Source organism: Mustela putorius, unplaced genomic scaffold, assembly GCF_011764305.1.
Source record: "Mustela putorius furo isolate JIRA1106 unplaced genomic scaffold, ASM1176430v1.1 tig00003863_pilon_pilon_pilon, whole genome shotgun sequence".
Taxonomy (NCBI): Eukaryota; Metazoa; Chordata; class Mammalia; order Carnivora; family Mustelidae; genus Mustela; species Mustela putorius.
Window position 1 is genome coordinate 2728091 of NW_025422015.1, and position 18151 is coordinate 2746241.

Sequence of the window (18151 nt, forward strand, 5' to 3'; positions counted from 1 at the left end):
TTCTTCATTTCTTATATATCCACTTACCTGCTATTAATTGCTCCTTTCTCTCATGGCAGTGCTTTCATGTCTCATACACTTTTTTTTTTTAAATTCATTCAGTAGGATTGAACATTTCTATATGCCCACCACTGTGTTCAGATTAAGAATTAAAATATTAAATAAAGCAATCCATTCTTTTGCAGAACTAACTAGCGGGCTTCCTTTTTATATTGGACTGAGTACTAAGACATATATATTGTTTGAGAAAATGAAAGAGAATAGCAACTAAGTCTTTCAGGGGTAGTCTAGAAAGATTTCACAGAGCAAGTATCAGAGAGATAAAAACCATGTTAGTTGGTGCTTGAAGGATGTTAGTGTTTATTACATTTATACTTCATTTGGGAGTATTGTGGTTAAAACCTCCAAAAACATAATGGTGTTTATCCTTTTAGGAGAGCAGAAGAATCCAATAGTCCCATATGACTGGTACAGGTGAAAGTTGATGCTGGAAAATTAGGATGGGTTAAAGCACACCAAGTTACTCCCTACCTCTGAGACTTTGTTCCAACTCTTGGATTTTATCCGGAGTGTTCTTTTTCTTGCTCCTCACATGAATGACTAATTTTTCTTTTTCTTCCAGTCTTAATTCAAATGCTGCCTTCTTAAAAAGGGCATCTTCGACTTTTCTGACTCACCATAAGCAGTTCCCATCTCTTCTCCCCATTTTCTTTCTGTTATCATCTTTAACATTCTTCATAGTCTGCATTTATATAGGGTTTATTGTTCAGTTTTCCCATTAGAATGTTAGCTGCCTGAAGTCAAGGACCTTGATATCCTATTCACCACTGCATCTTTACTTCCCTGGTATATAGCTCCTAACACATAGTAGACACTCAAGAATTTACTGAGTAAATGAAGCAGTAAAGGTTTTTTTGTTTTGTTTTGGTTTTTTTTTTTTTTTTTTTTGAGAAAGTGGGTAATCAGATTTGCCTTTTTTCAAAGTAGCTGGTCTAAGAAATCTCACTTTTGCCATTTATTAAATATATGACATCGAGTAGTTATTCTGGTTTTCTCTTCTGTAAGTAGAGTTAATAATATGTATCTAATTTATTGCTGTGGGGTTAATATGAGTGCCTGAATCATAAACACTTGGTAAACCTTATCACCTTGTCATGTTTGTAATATATTGAGTTAGCATATTTCTGGTTGTGTGTGTATGTTTATTTTACTGCCATGATTTCAGGTTAATCGTTTTAGATATTTCTAGAGCTTGTACTCAAGATTTATGTTTAATTCTGGACCCAAAGTGATCTTAATTAGTAAAATGGTTTGACTAGTTGACTAAAGTGTCATTAGCATTTTGTGTGGTATTATATAGGACTGAACCAAGTTTTAAGTCAGCAAGCAAACCAGGAGATCAGCCCATTGGACAGCATGATTCAAAGACTACAACAGGAGCAAGACCTGAGACGTTCTAGTGAAGCTGGTATCAGTAATACCAGCCGTTTAAGTAGAGGTAAGCAGTGATTGCTTTAAGTGAAATATTTAAAAAATTGTAATAGTTTAAACTCTGAACATTAAGAAGTGATTAAGCAAATTATGACACATCCATAAAATGAAACATTAGGCTGCCAGAATGATCGTTTTTAAAAATATATAATGCTTAAGAGAATGTTCATAGTACAAGGTTTCAAACTATAGATAATGAGTCTTTAAATATGTATATTCTTCCAGATTTCCAAGTACAAACATATAGAACCTAAAAAAATCTTTAAAAATAAATTTATTCATTAATGTGTGGAAATACACTCCATAGTCTCAAATATCTCACTGTCCTTATTGTCATGTATTATTTTCAGAGAAAAGTTAAAAGAAATTTATGAAGCATAAGTATTCTTGGGTTTTCTGTTTTAGCTTCTTACATAGATTTCCCAAAATACAAAGCATTTTTTAAAAATTAATTACATGTCAGTTATTAATTTAATTTACATGTCAATTAATTTACATGTCAGTTCTGTCAACAGTTATGATTCATTAGTTTATCAAATTAACTGCATAGCCATGTTTTGTTTTCATTAAATTTTCACCTATGATTTGGTTCCCAATTTGGTAATTATTTGCCATAATATGAAGTTTCATGTATAAGATAATACAGATTTTGTTTTCCATTAAGCTAATGTTTCTAAATAAATTCAGTCTATTAATTTTTCACTTAGGCTCTGTAAGTTCTACCTCAGAGGTTCATTCACCACCAAATGTAGGACTGAGGCGTAGTGGACAAATTGAAGGTGTACGGCAAATGCACAGCAATGCACCAAGAAGTGAAATAGCCACAGAGCGGGATCTGGTAGCTTGGAGTCGAAGGGTGGTGGTACCTGAGCTATCAGCCGGTATAGCCAGGTAAGCGGAGTTGTGAAGTTTTATGTACCACCGTTGTATGTTTGTTTTGAATTTTAGTCTTCAAAGTACCTTTTCAAGTTTGTAATTTATTTTAAATTCATTTGAAGAGGTAGTATTTTAAACTAGTCATGACTCTGGAAGAAAATTAAGTTTTAGTCATGTCCTTTCCTAGAATAATTGATGTAAAAGATATGGCAGGGGCTGTGTTAAGGTGATAGCATGTTTTAGTCTTAGTTTGTCTTGTTTAACTACATCTTAAAACAAATTTCATAAAGTTTGTTAAACTCTTTTAGAGATTTTACTAAGGATTTTTCTAGTTCTTTAACTTAAAAAGTAGTAATTGTATAATTTAAAAACACTTTGAACATGACTGTTTATGTAGGCTAGGCTTTTTTATTGGGCAATACTTCAAATTTGTGTTAGGATTTAAGATTAATTATACAAATAATGTATAAATTTGAACAATTGCTTTATGTGATAACAGGTATACCCAGATGTCCTTAATAAAAAAATTAACTCATATTTTTAGTTAGATTTTTTTTTTTTTAAAGATTTTATTTATTTATTTCAGAGAGGGAGAGTATGAGAGGGAGGAGGATCAGAGGGAGAAGCGGACTCCCTGCGGAGCAGGGAGCCCCATGCAGGACTCTTCCTGGGACTCCAGGATCATGACCTGAGCCGAAGGCAGTTGCCCAACCAACTGAGCCACCCAGGCACCCTTTAGTTAGATTTTTGTCTCTTTTTTTAATTTTAATGTTAAGATTTAAAGGGGGTTCAATAAGTAACATCCATCTTAACAATAGTTCTAAAGGAAATGAACATACAAAAGAATGAGATATGAAATCAGAATGGAACTTTCTGTTATTGATACTAGTGTGAAGGATGTGGCTTTCATCTACATGAAAGTGTGTTCCTAGTCTGGAACCCCAAACAGTTAACACTAGATCATGTGGGGTTTGGGTCTTTAAAATGCAGTAAAAAATGTATACATTGCAAATAAGGGCATAGTACTGGGCCATATTAAGCTGGTTTTTCTTCCAGGGGACATCAGTTAATTAGTTCACTTCTTCCCCTGGAAAGAGAGTGAGTAGAAGAGAAGCCAGGAGTGGGTTGCTAGTTGATAATGAAGGTCCCCATACATGGAAGGAAATAGGAGGAGGGGGGAAGATTTGTATCTTTCCATATGTTCTTTACCTTTTTATCCCTTTTTCATTGAGCTTAACCATTGAGCCAATGGTCAGGCAGGGCTATGACCATGACTTCAAAGGATATTTGACCTCCCAGGAGCTTTGCCCCCAATACTTAGTAGTCTTAACTTTGAGAATCTTCCTGGGCTATGCCCCACTTCTAGGTGGTTTACAGTTTGCCACTAGAAGGCTCTTATGTGGGTCAGACTATTACATTAATTAAAATTAAATCCAGGGGTGCCTGGGTGGCTCAGTGGATGAAAGCCTCTCCCTTTGGCTCAGGTCATGATCCTGGGGTCCTGGGATCGAACCCCACATCAGAACTCTCTGCTCAGCAGGGAACCTGCTTCCTTCTCTCTCTCTGCCTGCCTCTCTGCCTACTTGTGATCTGTGTCTGTCAAATAAATAAATAAAATCTTAAAAAAAAATTAAATCCAGTCACATTGATGGGATTTCAACAAATAATAAATAAAGAAGTCTCTGAAACTCAACAGGAGGAGTGTCTAGGTGGCTCAGTCAGTTAAGCGCGTGCTTGCATCTCAGGTCATGACCTGGACTCAAGCCTCCTCATCAGCAGGGAGCCTGCTTCTCCCTCTTCATCTACCTGCCGCTCCTGTCACTTGTGCTCTTTCTGCCTGCCTCAGATAAATAAATAAAATCTAAAAAAAAAAAGGAAAAAAAAACTCATTGGTAAGTTTAAAAATCCAGTCAGAAAATGAGCAAAAACACAAAGACATGTCATCAAAGAGGATATGCAGATGGGAATTAAGTACATGAAAAGACACTTGACATCATTAGCCATTATTGAAATACAAATTAAAACTGCCATGGAAATAATCTCTATATACCTATTAGAATGACCAAAATGGGGATGCCTGGGTGGCTCAGTTGGTTAAGCCGCTGCCTTCAGCTCAGGTCATGATCCCGGGGTCCTAGGATCAGGTCCCACATCCAGCTTCTTCCTCGGTGGGGAGTCTGTTTCTCCCTCTGCCTCTGCCTGCTACTCTGCCTGCTTATGCTCTCTCTGTCTCTCAAATAAATAAATACATAAATAAATAAATAAAATCTTTAAGAAAAGGGGTGGGGAATGTGCCTGGGTGGCTCAGAGGGTTATGCCTCTGCCTTCATGTCAGGTCATGATCTCAGGGCCTTACATTGGGCTCTCTGCTCAGCAGGAAGCCTGCTTCTCCCTCTCTCTGCCTCTCTGCCTACTTGTGATTTCTGTCAAATAAATAAATAAAATCTTAAAAAAAGGGGCGCCTGGGTGGCTCAGTGGGTTAAGCCGCTGCCTTCGGCTCAGGTCATGATCTCAGGGTCCTGGGATCGAGTCCCGCATCGGGCTCTCTGCTCAGCAGGGAGCCTGCTTCCTTCTCTCTCTCTCTGCCTGCCTCTCAGTGTACTTGTAATTTCTCTCTGTCAAATAAATAAATAAAATCTTTAAAAAAAAAAAAAAAATCTTAAAAAAAAAAAAAAAAGAATGACCAAAATATAGTGCCATCACCCAGTACTAAGGAGGGTGTAGAGAAACTGCATCACTGTTCATTACTGGTGGAAATGTAAAATATTGTGACCACTCTGGAAAACAGGCACTTTCTTAAAAACTTAAATGTGTAACTACTATATTATCCATTAATTGCACTCTTGATCATTTATACCAAAGAAATGATAACTTACATTTTCACAAAAACCTGTACATAAGTGTGTGGCAGATTTATTTGTAATAGCCAATAACTAGAAACTACCCAGATATCCTTAATGAGTACATGGTTAAACAGATTTAGCTATATCCACACCATGGAATACTACTCTGCAATAAAAAGGAAACAACCTATTGATAAAATAGATTGAGTGAATCTTGAGGAAATTATGCTGAGTGAGAAACCAGTCTCAAAGGTTTACATACTTTAAGGACTATTCTTAAAATACCTATAAGAGGTAGAGAACAGGTTAGTAATTGCTAGACCTTATGGAGAGGAAGGGTTGAGGGGGAAGAGAGAAAATTGGGGTTATAACTATGAAAAGTATACCATAAGGGATAATTTTGGTGATGGAAATATTCTGTATCTCACCTGGGGTAATGGATACACAAACTTGCACATTGATAAACTTGAATAGAACTAAATACACGTACACACATGAGTAGAAGTAAAACTGGTACTGAATAGTGCGGTGTATCAATGTCAACATTCAGATTGTGATACTGTACTATAGTTTTACAAGATGCTACTATTCAGGAAAACTGGGTAAAGGAGACAAGGAATTTCTGTATTATTTTCTTAAAACTGTGTATCTACAGTTATTCCAATAAAAAGTTTAATTAAAAAGAAAAAATTAAGGTGAAACAAAAAATTAAATCAAGGCCCATTCTTTTCACAAGATTTAAATTTACTCAGTCTCCATTGAGTATTATTACCAGCTGTGTGAGAAATCTGCAATTAAGTGAAATGACATTAATATACTCTAGTAATAAAATATTAACACTAGTGTTCTTCCAAGTTTGAATATTAACTCCTTTCCAACTGAAATCTCCAGGGAAAAATTAAAGTTCAAAGATTAAATACCCCTGTAGGTCAAAAACTTTAAAGTTATATGCAATTTAAGTAAAAAATAAAATTCTCTCGCCCTTTTAAGTTTGGGTTCCATGAAATTAAAGTTCACAATTAATGGTCCTCAACTATTTCTGTTTTTCACTTTCAGCTCTATGCCTGGAATGAGTTGGAGGTTTTTCAGTAGCTGAAGCCAGAGAGAATATAGTTTTCATTGGAGAGAATATAGTTCTTTCAGGGTTTTAGAAGTTATAATTCAGCCTCAAGGTTCTCTGTGTGTTTTGTTAAGATTTTAGCTATCCGTGTGGCATAAGAGATTTATCACCGCCCACACTGACATAATTTTTTAAAAAAGTAAATCTAATTTCTAACCCTTAGAGCATTTACCTTAGGAATAACCATGTTCCCAGTACTGAATACTTGATTTTCCAGAGACCATAAACAGAAGCAGTAGTATCAAACTCAGATAGTTTGTCTCTCCAATATTCTAGTCATTTAATGCCGTTATGTCCAGAGTTAACAATCTATGCATTGAAACTCAGAAATGTTTATCACATGCCTCCATCCAATAAGAAAACATCAGGAGTAGCATTTCCTCTCTGACACCAAACATGCCTTTCCGAGTGAAATCAGTTGTAAAAAAAGTCTAGATTAACATGTATGGCTTTTAATTCTCTTTCAGTAGGCAAGAAGAATGGAGAACTGCAAAGGGAGAAGAGGAAATAAAAACTTACAGATCAGAAGAGAAAAGAAAACACCTTACTGTTCCAAAAGAAAATAAAATACCCACTGTTGCAAAGGTAAATAGTAGTTACTTTTATACTTAGTACTATGCCTCATAAGTATAGTAACTACTTTAAGGCCCTTTGGTAAGTAAAGATGTTAACATCATAAAAAGAATAATTAATGCAATAAAGTTGGTATAGTTAATTCTTGATTATCTTTTTAGGTTGTCTGTTACCACTTTAAATTTTTTATTTTACTGCCTTCTAGTATACCTTTTCCCTAAATGCCAATTGTTACATGCCCATTAAATGTAATAAATTATAAGCCTAAATAAGATCTTTTATGCCGCTTCCAGTCAGCGAATGGGAGAAGAATTAGGCACAAACAAGTCAGCTGCAAGAGATTGGGAGCAGGGGACAACAGTCGAAAAGACTGCTGCCCTGAGCAACTCCACAGTCTCGCTTTTATTAGATAGAAATAGGAACCAACAGAAGAGTCGATGAAGGTCAAACGTTAGTCATATGCCTTGTAGATAAACAAGAAGGAAGGCAGAATATGTCTGTACAAGTAGTATAAAGTTAAGAGTTGAACAAGCACATTCAAAGGACTTACTAAGTAGCCACAGGTGCTCTCCAGGGGGAAAGGGGAGATATCGGAAAAATGAAGCAGGCAGTGTTCCCCCCCCTGAGCGGGCCGGGCATTCCCAGCTGCTCGGCTTCCATGGAGCAGGCTGGGAGCAGGCGGCATTCCACCTTGAGTGAGCCGGGCATCCCCAGCGGCTCAGCTTCAAGGCCGTATATCGTCCTCTCCCCCAGAGGCCTGTTGCAGTATCTGTTTTTCTTAAGGCTGTATCTAAATGTGCTTGGTAACTAGTAAAATTTCCGGGGGGGTTATATTTTAAGTGATACATTGTTCTGAGGGGCAGTTGCACTTTTATTTTTTAGTTCTGCCATTGGTTGCGTACTCCAAAACAGCTATTGCTTTTGTTTTTTTGTCCTTTTTCTTTTTTTCTATTTTGCACTTTAATATAGGTAAGTCAGCTATGCTACTCTAAATAATAGTTCTTGTTTTCCCCATTAAAAGAAGTTGTTTCTATTAGTTTGCCTTGTTGGTTTCTCTGTCATCCTACTTTGGAGAAATTTTTGGATTTCATTTGTTTATGCCCTAATCTGGGAAAGATGTGTATTTATCTCCTTGAGTGTGAAGGAATCATACTTACCAACTCCCATTCTTCTTTCTCAAACCACCTTAGTTTGAAAGTTTCAGAATTGAGGTAAACTACAGAGCGTCTTCATTTATCACTCTAAGCACCTGTCTAAGCACAGGCTAAGCACCTGTCTAAACAAAAAAATAACTGGTCTCTTAACCCTACTTTGTTCTCCTTTCTCTTTCTATTTGAGTTCCTTAAACCTGTATATTGGTGTCCTTTTCTAGAGTTTTTTTTATTTTGTGACTTTTCCTTTTAAAGGACTCAAGTAGCCCTTTGCTATCTTAAATTTTTCTTTATTAAGGGTATCATACCCTGGGATCAGTAGGACCCCACAAAGGTTCCCATTAGTATAATCTGAGGTAATCTTTTGTTTTCTGGGGGGTTTTTTGGTTGTTGCTGGTTGGTTGGTTCATTGGGGTTTTTTTCATGGTGACTGAGAAGCATACCCTTTTTTGGATCCTTTGCTCAGAATCCAAGGATGTGGGGGATATAAACTCTTAGAGTGATGGTGAGAGTTTGTATTGCTATCACTTTTTTGGATGGAACATGGTAATATCTATTAAAATTAAAAGAATATGCTTTTTTTAATCCAATAATTGTAATTTTCTTCAAAGTGTTTTTTTTATAGGAAAATACTGATATGAATGTGTGTGTGTGTGTATATATATATATATATATATATGTATGTATGTATGTCTGTACACTCAGATATTATAGTTTTTCTGGTAGCAACAACTAGAATGACTTTAGTGACTATTGGTGGAAGAGAGGTAGACTGTTGTGGTATCTGTTAGCTAAGGAATATAATGCAGCTTTTTTTAACAAAACCAGTTAGAACTCCATTGCCTTAGGGAAATGTTCGTGATACATTTTTAAGTGGAAAAAAACAAGTTAGAACAGTAATGTTTATGACCTTATTTTTTTTTTCAAGTTTTAAAAAAATAAAAAGGTTTGAAAACAATCCTATGAGTGTACAAATCATGAGATGGCCGTCTTTCATCCCGGAGTTGCAGTGTTTTTTTCCTCTAATAATAAAGATACTGTGCAGGTGGGAAGTATAAATTAATACAAAAACCATTTAGAAAACAGTCATAATAATAGTAGTTACACGATTTTTGGTAGCAGGTTTGGTCCCCAAATTACAGTGGTTTAAATAAATGGGTGTAATATTTATCTCTGATGTAAAAGCCTCAGTCGGTTGGTCCAGACACAGTATGATGATGTAGGTATTGAGAACTGAAGCTCTTCTCATTTTTCTGATTCTCTTGGGTGTGAACTTGAATTTCTGCCTCAAGATACCAGCTTTCTCATTTAAGGTTAAAGGATGGAGGATCAAGTCAATAAGGAGAGTGCAGAGGGCACACATATGCTCTATTGAGGGATATTCTTTGAAGTTACTCTGTAACATTGTGCCAAATATCCCATTGGCCAGAATTTTAGTCATATGAAATTCTGACAAAGAAAATTTTTGTGTTTGTGCAAAAAGAGGAGAACAGATGTTGGTTGACAGCCAGCTTTCCCTTCTACTGTATCATTTAGGAAAGCATTAAAATCATGAATGTTCTTTAACGTGGCATTAATCCTCAAGAAATATGAAATTGAGGAGAAAGCTTTACAAAATGGAACAAATTGCAATTTTTAATAAATGCATTTGAACTGTAGGTAAATATATTTATGTTAAATGAAAAAGCAGGTATTGTACATTACATTCTTCACATATTACTCAGAGTTTAAGTGTTTCCTTTTTATACCTTTACATAGATCCCAAAGTTTCTACAAAATTAGAAAGTCCTTTAGTAATTCTTTTAGAGAAAACCCAGGTGGAGTGAATCTTATATCCTTGCATGTGAAAATGTCTTTTATTTTATTTGGCTATTACTAGCAGCTGTTTAGACATGAGTAGGGCTGAAGTGAGGGCAGGGTTGTAGTTCAAGACTGGTTCCACAACCGTAGAAGGAACTGGAGAGTGGAGATGGATGTAGGAACAGGGAATGGTTGAACCCAGGTTGCAGAATTATATAGGTCTTGAAGTACACACCCAGAATCTTTTTTAGGAGTACAAAGCAAGACTTAGATTTTTGCTCTTTTCACTTTCCTCCTCAGTGCAATATTAGCACCCCAACACACTTGTGAAGCCAAACCATGATAGGAGGAATAAAACCACACTGTAGATGGACTTAGATGACTTACACAGGGAAGCTATTGGGATACACATTACAGATACTTGAAATAGCATATTCTTAGAGCTAGGAGGGGATATTGGAAATGTAAGGAAAAGCATTTCTGTAGAGGATACTATTTTATATATTGGGATGAAGCACATCATTATTGAAATAGAGAAGAACTCAGTAGATTACTTGACTGGAAGAATGTAAGACCCTGAAAGATGAGTTAGTAAGCTGGAAAGTCAAGTTGAAGAACTCTCAGAATGTATCAACAAGAGATGAAATGATCTAAAGATACTATGTGGGAAGTGTAAAAAACAACATATGTTTTTATGTAATATGAATGTAGATATATGTAGAGAGAGCATACAAGATTAGAGGAAGGAAAGGGATGAAAAAATAATGAACGAGAATTTCTGTTTCTCCACATGTAATATAAAATCTTTAGAAAGCTGAAAAATTTTCCGAAAATTAACTTTTAACTGGTGTGCCAGAGTATAAATAAGAAAAGACATTGTGAGTCAAACAGAATAAATAAGGCAAAAATAATATAGAATTTAAAAATGTAAAACCTCAACACATTATAATATGTGAGAACAAAACAATATGCTGAAAGTTTGTGGAGAGAAAAAGAAAATCACCTGCAAATGAATAAGAAATTGACTAATGTTAGACTTCTTATTGCTGTTAACAAAATGATTTCCATTGCGTACCCCACAGCCAGAAAGAGAGAGAAAGAAATCTTTAAGGAATGAGCAGTATTTAAAAATTTGGCTATCATCTCCACACAGTTTATGGTTGGAACGATAAATGCTAGAAGCAAGTGCTAATGTGCATTCGTTCAAGGGATGGAAAGTCTACCTGTAAAGATGAAAATGCCTGTGGAACCATGCTGCTTGTAGTTCTGGATATCCTGCTACCAGCTCATCCATCTGATAGGTGCTTGTGCCTGTTTCTCCATGACATCCACAAAATCGGGTGGTGTTGGTGCTGTCCCTATGGGCCAAGTGGAGACAGGTATTCTCAAACCTGTGATGGTGGTCACGTTCGCTCCCATCACCATTACAGTTGTAGCAAGACTGTTGAAATGTGTACACCATGAAACTTTGAGTAAAGCTCTTCCTGGGGCTAATGTGGCTTTCATGTCAAGAACATGTTTATAAAAGATGCTTGCCATGGCAGTATGGCTGCTGACAGCAAAAATAACCCACTAGTGGAAGCAGCTGGCTTCACAGATCAGGTTTTTATCCTGAGTCACCGGGCCAGATCAGTGCTGGCTATACACCTGTGCTGAATTGTCATGCAGCTTCACACTGCTTGCAAGTTTGCTGAGCCAAAGGAGATTGCTGTTCTGGGAGGAAGCTGAATGGCCCTGAATTCTTGAAATCTGTTGATGCTGCCATAGTTGATAGAATTCTTGGCAGGCCCATGTATGTTGAGAGGTTCTCTATCGTCCTTGGGGTCATTTGGCTCTTTGTGATGTAAGACAGTTATCATGGGTGTAAACAAAGCAGTGAACAAGAAGGCTGCTGGAGCTGGCGAGGTCATCAGGTCTGTCCAGAAAGCTCAAAACTAAGTGAATATTATCCATAATACCTGCCACCCTGTCTTAATCAGTGGTAGAAGAGTGATCCCAGAACTGTTTGTCTCAATTTGCTGTTTAAGTTTAATATTAAGAAACTGTTTAGGGATAATGATGCATCATAAAACCTTGAAGAAAAGAACCTTTTGTGGATCATTTGGTTTGTGTGAGTGTGCAGCAAATTTTAGGTAATTCGTTTTTAAATCACTACTTTTTAGGGGTACCTAAGTGGTGCAGTCAGGTGTCTGACTCCTATTTTTGGCTCAGGTCATGATCTTGGTGATGAGATTGAGCCCCAGATTGGGCTCTGCGCTCATCTCAGTCTGTTTGAGAGTCCCTCTCTCTCCCTCTCCCTCTCAAATAAATTGAGAGTGCTCTCCTTCTCAAATAAATAAATAAATCCTTAAAATAATTAATAATTCAATCAGTCAGTACTTTTTAATGGAAACATCTTGGCCAGAAATCTGTCATAGAATTTTGAGACTCATTAAAACAAAGTTTAATGAGAAGGGGAGAAAAAAAGGCTATAGCTATAGTTATATTATAGATATCCAAAGTTTTTTATATATATATGTATATACATATATATAAAATACATATGTAGTGCTGGATATCCAAAGTTATTTCCTGTCACTTTAAAGATTTTCTTATTGTATGTTGTATATTTATGATATATTGTATATATAAATCTGATGTCTTTTTTTGCAAGTTATCTTTATTCTTTTTTTATATAGATACAGTTGGGTTTTTTTTCAGGTGTGAATTCTTGTGTTTGTTGAGTTTGTTCATCTTTGTCACCATGTTGGATTTTATCAGTTTCTTTTGATGCTTGTTTATTAGTGTGTTCTCATTTACTATATTTATTCTGTGGCAGAAAAGAGATAGCCAGCCAACTGGTGTCCTAGCCTCAAAGTGGCAGGGTGGTTTGTGACCACCGTTTTTGTTTCCTTTCCTTTGTCTCTGCCTATTACATATGCCTCACAGCTCACGGTCCTCTCTTAAATCTGTTCTATACGTTTAGTGTGGTTATAGGAGAATTTATTAGTCTGTTATTATAAACCCTTTAGTCTGTATCACTTAATCAGGAAAAAGAATTTTGTTATGACTTATTAAACCAGCAAGTGAATTTCTACATAACACAAACCTGTGATTTAAGCTAATGTAATGTTAAATTATTTGAATTGGTACCATAGTCCACTTATATGACTATCTTAAATATGAGTGGATTTTTTATAATTAAAAAATATACAACTTTTAAAGTAAAAAGTATGCTCTTTAATCCTACTTTAAATAAATAAACTTTTTCCAGAATCACGCTCATGAGCATTTACTGGATCTCGGAGAATCCAAACGGCAACAGGCAAATCAACACAATTACCGTACAAGATCTGCTTTGGAAGAGACACCTAGACCTTCAGAAGAGATAGAAAATGGCACTAGTTCTTCAGATGTAAGATCTCAGCACATTTATAAATTTGTTTGTAGTTTAACATTGTTTTAGTATGACTGTTCTTTGTATTCATTGATGTATTTATAAATGTAACTCAAAGATGGTATTTCTAGATCTTACAATGATAGTGATAGTTATCATTTACTAAAGACCTGTTTTGTATGTTCCAGGCATAGCACACATATTCATAATGTCAAATTCACAGAACAAATGCATATGAATTAATTATTCTGATTTTGTGTATGAGAAATCTGAGGTTCAAGAATGTTTAGATTGCCTATGTACCTAACTATTAAATGGCAGAGCAGGAATTAAACCCAGGGTCCTTTTACTCTAAAGGCAGGCTTTTAAAATGGTGCCATGAAGCGCTAGTCTGTAACTATAATGACTAATTAATAGACATACGGTAATTTCAGTTAGTTTTTTATTTCTGTGCCAGTTTGACTTTTCAGTTTATTTTAAAATTTCCTTGTATATAATTATTTCCATAAATATCATTGTCCCTACTAAATTACATATTTTTTCAACAAAGGCAATCAGGTTGCAATCACAGCTTATTAACAACATCTCCCCCTGCCCCCACCCTAATCACTCCCTCCCCTGGTTAAGTAAGACTCTGTGGTCTTACTGACTATTGCACATTTATGAAGCAATGTTAGAGATATCTGGGAATTCTCTGAGTATATTTTCTGTACACACGGCAATAAAATTCAAACTGAGAGTATGCTAACTACAGTTGAAAAGTTATTCTCTAATGGCTTTAGTTCCTAGGGTGACCAGGTAAAAATGGTTTGTCCAATCTGGTAAAAAGATCAAATATACTAATAACAAATTTGATACATGACAGTTTAGATATACATGCAAAACATAAAATAAATATATGTGGGCTAGTTATTTGCCTCTATAAAATGTTTCTTTATTTTTAAGGATTCATATGATTCTCTTAATATGTTCCTATAAAATACTTTAAATATGATTCAGCTTATTAGAATGTTGTTTCTAGGTACATCTGTTACATAAGGAGTTAACTAAATCCTTCATTTATCTTCAAAACTAATTTGCTTCTATTTTAACAATTAAATTTAGAGCAATTAAATTTCTAGGAGGAGTACATTGAGAACAGAATATCATCTTGGGCACATTATATTAATTAATGGAAAGAATCCGGTTTGGGAGGGGGTTCAAATACTTTGTACTTCTCTATAGTACCTTTTAATTTTGTACTAAGAATATAAAAGTATATTTCTTTTCTCTCTCTTTAAAGAAATTATATATATAGTAAGGATGAGAATAATCAGATCATTTGTTTACATTCTTTTTTTTTTTTTTTTTTTCAGTTATATTGAGCAGAGATTAAATTCTCTAACTATAATTATTGTTGGATTTTGATCTTTTCATATTTGGTTAGTTTTCAAAACTTTGTGGAATAGCTCTGTCATACAAATTCTTCTTTATTAAAACATCAAAAAAAAAAAACTTGTCTTCCAAGATACGCTATTTTATTTAATTAATAAAGGAATACATCCCATTATCATTTTGAAAAATTCTGTGAATGTGCCCAGCAAATAATAACACTGATAAAACTGTTCTTGTGGAGAGCAGTCTAAACTTTAGAGTAGCTTAGTTGCTCATTAATTGTGCTGTCCAGGGTAAATTTCTTAACCTTTTTAAGCTTTAATTTCTACTGTTTAAATAACTGCTCCCTATTGCCAGTAGTGTTTTGTCTAGATTAAATGGGATGATGTATACACATGCTTAGAATAGCTTCTGTAATATATTAAAAGCTTACTTAATTTGACCTGTTACTCTTAATTGGAGTGTAAAATTTTATTTGAGCAAGGGAGAAATTGCATAAGATACTGGATCTTATGGACTATCACTGGATTATCCTACATTGAGCAGAGAATATTTACTAGAGAAACTATGGGTAGTTTTCAATCCTCTACTGCAATTTTAAAATAATACCTAAGTTGGAATACTCTTTATATGTGTAATAAAGCAGTTTTTAATTGTAATGATGACAATAAGTAAAATGTGAACTCGTAATTTAAGTTCTCAGTATGTTAATCATCTGAGCGATTGCTCTGAATCCAGTATTAATAGGTATTATTTCATTGGATATATTTTTTTCATTGGATACATTTTGTTGTATTAAAATACAAGATCTGTGTTGTAGGACTAATCAAAATCAGGTTTTAATTGTTGTAAATATCCTAATGTGATTGGTACTATTAGATAGCACTGATATTTTCTAATAATCCTAGAATGTTATTTTGTAAAATTACACAATGAAATATGTATTAAACATTTCTTAGGAAGGTGAAGTTGTTGCTGTTAGTGGTGGGACATCGGAAGAGGAAGAGAGAGCATGGCACAGTGATGGCAGTTCTAGGTAATTCAGTGAATTTCTATTTCTTCACATGTAATATAAAATCTTTAGAAAGCTGAAAATTTTCATTTTTTCAGCAACACATTTCAGAATCTCTTTGGGTTGAGAATTTGTTCTTCTTCAAAGATCTTTTGTTCTGTGGATGCATTGCCATGCATCCAATGTAATGTCTGCAAATGTTTTTTAAATTCTTTGAAATCATTTTCAAGTTAAAATGAAATCATGGATTGTTACCTGTGATGATTATTCTTGGAGAGATATTTGTAGATTCCTACTAAGGACATTCAGGACAAGGATAAGGGGTGGTGGTGGTAGAATTAAGCTCCAGAAAAAATCTGTCCTTTCAGTGTTAATCTTTATAGAGGAGTAAAGTCATACATCACTGAATATAGGGAACTAATTACTGATTTTAATGAAGTATTACTTAGATTTCTTTAAAGCGTTTATATTTATATTTTAAAATTGTACAAAATCAAGTTATATTCTCATGTACTAAAATTAGAACAGAAGATAAAACTGGATCCTTTTTTTGCAACATCAGCTCAGTAAAACTTAGTTCTTTTGAAGGTAAACTGAAAAGAAATGCGAACATGGTTGGTAATGATAAGTAAAACACAAAGGCTTATATTTTTCTGAATTGTGTCATTTTTTGAAGCATAAGATGTACCTAACTTATAAGTAGATACTGAATAAAATACTCAAGTAATCTACCTACTGGGCCAAAACACTTCTGACAGTCCCCACCCCACCTCCATTTCATATCCAGTTATCATGAAGGCAGCAATGGTCTACCTTTGGAGTTCCCCTGGTCAAGAGCTCCCACCTCCTCTCAAGAAAATAATCCGTATATCTCTTCCTCAATATTGATATCTCTTGTAGTATTCCAAACTATCTTTGTACTGTTTCTGGAATTGAGGAAAGTGACCCTCTATTCCTTATTTTTTTATGTCCCATGATATTTTGAACATAGGCAACACACAGAAATTAATATTTTTGTTAGTCTTATAAGGCACTAAAATTCATTGCTTCAATTAAAACTGTAGACATTTCTTAGAAAACTTTTTTGAGATATTTAAGTAAGTTAAACCTACAGAATTTTAAGAAACTGTTTAGAAGGTGATGAGTTGGAAGGGGAATATTTTTAGTCTATTCATTCTTTTTTGTAATCTCTCTTTATTTTTATAAGACATTCATTCTTTTTTGTGATCTTTTTACATCTTTATAAGACAAAGTCTTACAGTATGTCTAGTATAAATATTTTTTAAATCCCTTTTTGCCTTCTAGTGACTACTCTAGTGATTATTCTGACTGGACAGCAGATGCAGGAATTAATCTGCAACCACCAAAGAAAGTTCCCAAGCATAAAACCAAGAAAGCAGAAAGCAGTTCAGATGAAGAAGAAGAATCTGAAAAACAGAAGCAAAAACAGATTAAAAAAGAAAGGAAAAAAGTAAATGAAGAAAAAGATGGACAAATATCACCAAAGAAAAAGAAGCCCAAAGAAAGAAAACAAAAGGTTGATTTTGTTTTAATATAAATTGTTTTCTCTCAAAACAAAAGCACTCATTTTAAAAGTGCTATTGATGAACATAAACATTGTTGAGGTGTACTAGGATACTAGTAGTATTGGAAAAAACTCAAGTACACAGTAGTAGAATATACTATAATAACAAAACATTTAATTTACTCAAGTTCTCAGTGTTTAGCACATGAATATATTTACTTACAGAATTATTGTATTCTAAATATTGAACATGTAATCTTAAGAGGAGTTTTATTTATATTCTGGTGGGATTTATTCATTTGTGTATATAAAAATGTTACAAAACATACTTGCCTTTACTTTTTAACCATATTGTTAATTTTATTGCTGAAAATAACCAGAACGCATAGAGTGCACAACACCTGGAATAATAATGGCAGAACTTGTTACAGATGACCACTAGACAAATATGAATCTAAAGTAGGACACTACTGTTAACAGGCTTTCATTAATTTACGGAACATGTGAGCCATAATTAGACGGTCCTTAGGTCAGTAGCAGTATTAGTTTGTTACTTCATCTTTGGTCTGTGGATAATTCGAGACAGATCAGAGAACATAAGAAATAAATGTTAACAGAAGTAAGGTTTGTCAGCTCTTATGGAAATGGGATTCTTTTAAAAAATAAGAGCTATATGAAATAGAAGGGACATGTTTTCTGTTCCCTAAAAGACTAAATTGAAAATATCCAAGGAAGATTTTTTTTTCAACCTCTTTCATTTTTAGAATTAAATGTAAGTTGTCAAATATAGAATTAAATGCTAGGGAGACTAAGAAGGTCTTTCTCTCCAGAGAGCTTTGAAAAATTTAAGAATACATCTGTTTTAAATGTTTATTTTATCTGCTTCACTTGAGCTCTTATTCATTTCAGCTTTATAATTATGAATTACTTTAATTTGGGTCCCACAGTCTGCTATTCTTGTTGCCTTCTTTGCTTTTGTCTGGGGAAGATTTACCAAAGAGAATATCACA

The 18151-nt window shown here is 34.4% G+C and overlaps 1 protein-coding gene across 5 annotated transcripts in view; it reads left to right on the forward strand.

The window, feature by feature from the left end:
* Positions 1–18151, forward strand: part of LOC101687504 (pleckstrin homology domain interacting protein) — a 129266-nt gene that overhangs the window by 71441 nt on the left and 39674 nt on the right. For 4 of the 5 annotated variants that reach the window (XM_045066237.1, XM_045066232.1, XM_045066234.1 and 1 more), the window contains 6 exons: positions 1361–1498; positions 2199–2382; positions 6798–6915; positions 13108–13248; positions 15564–15640; positions 16922–17153. In XM_045066237.1, coding sequence (XP_044922172.1) covers positions 1361–1498; positions 2199–2382; positions 6798–6915; positions 13108–13248; positions 15564–15640; positions 16922–17153 — 890 coding nt within the window. The remainder of the gene's footprint in view (positions 1–1360; positions 1499–2198; positions 2383–6797; positions 6916–13107; positions 13249–15563; positions 15641–16921; positions 17154–18151) is intronic. The other variant, XM_045066233.1, reaches the window with a different exon arrangement.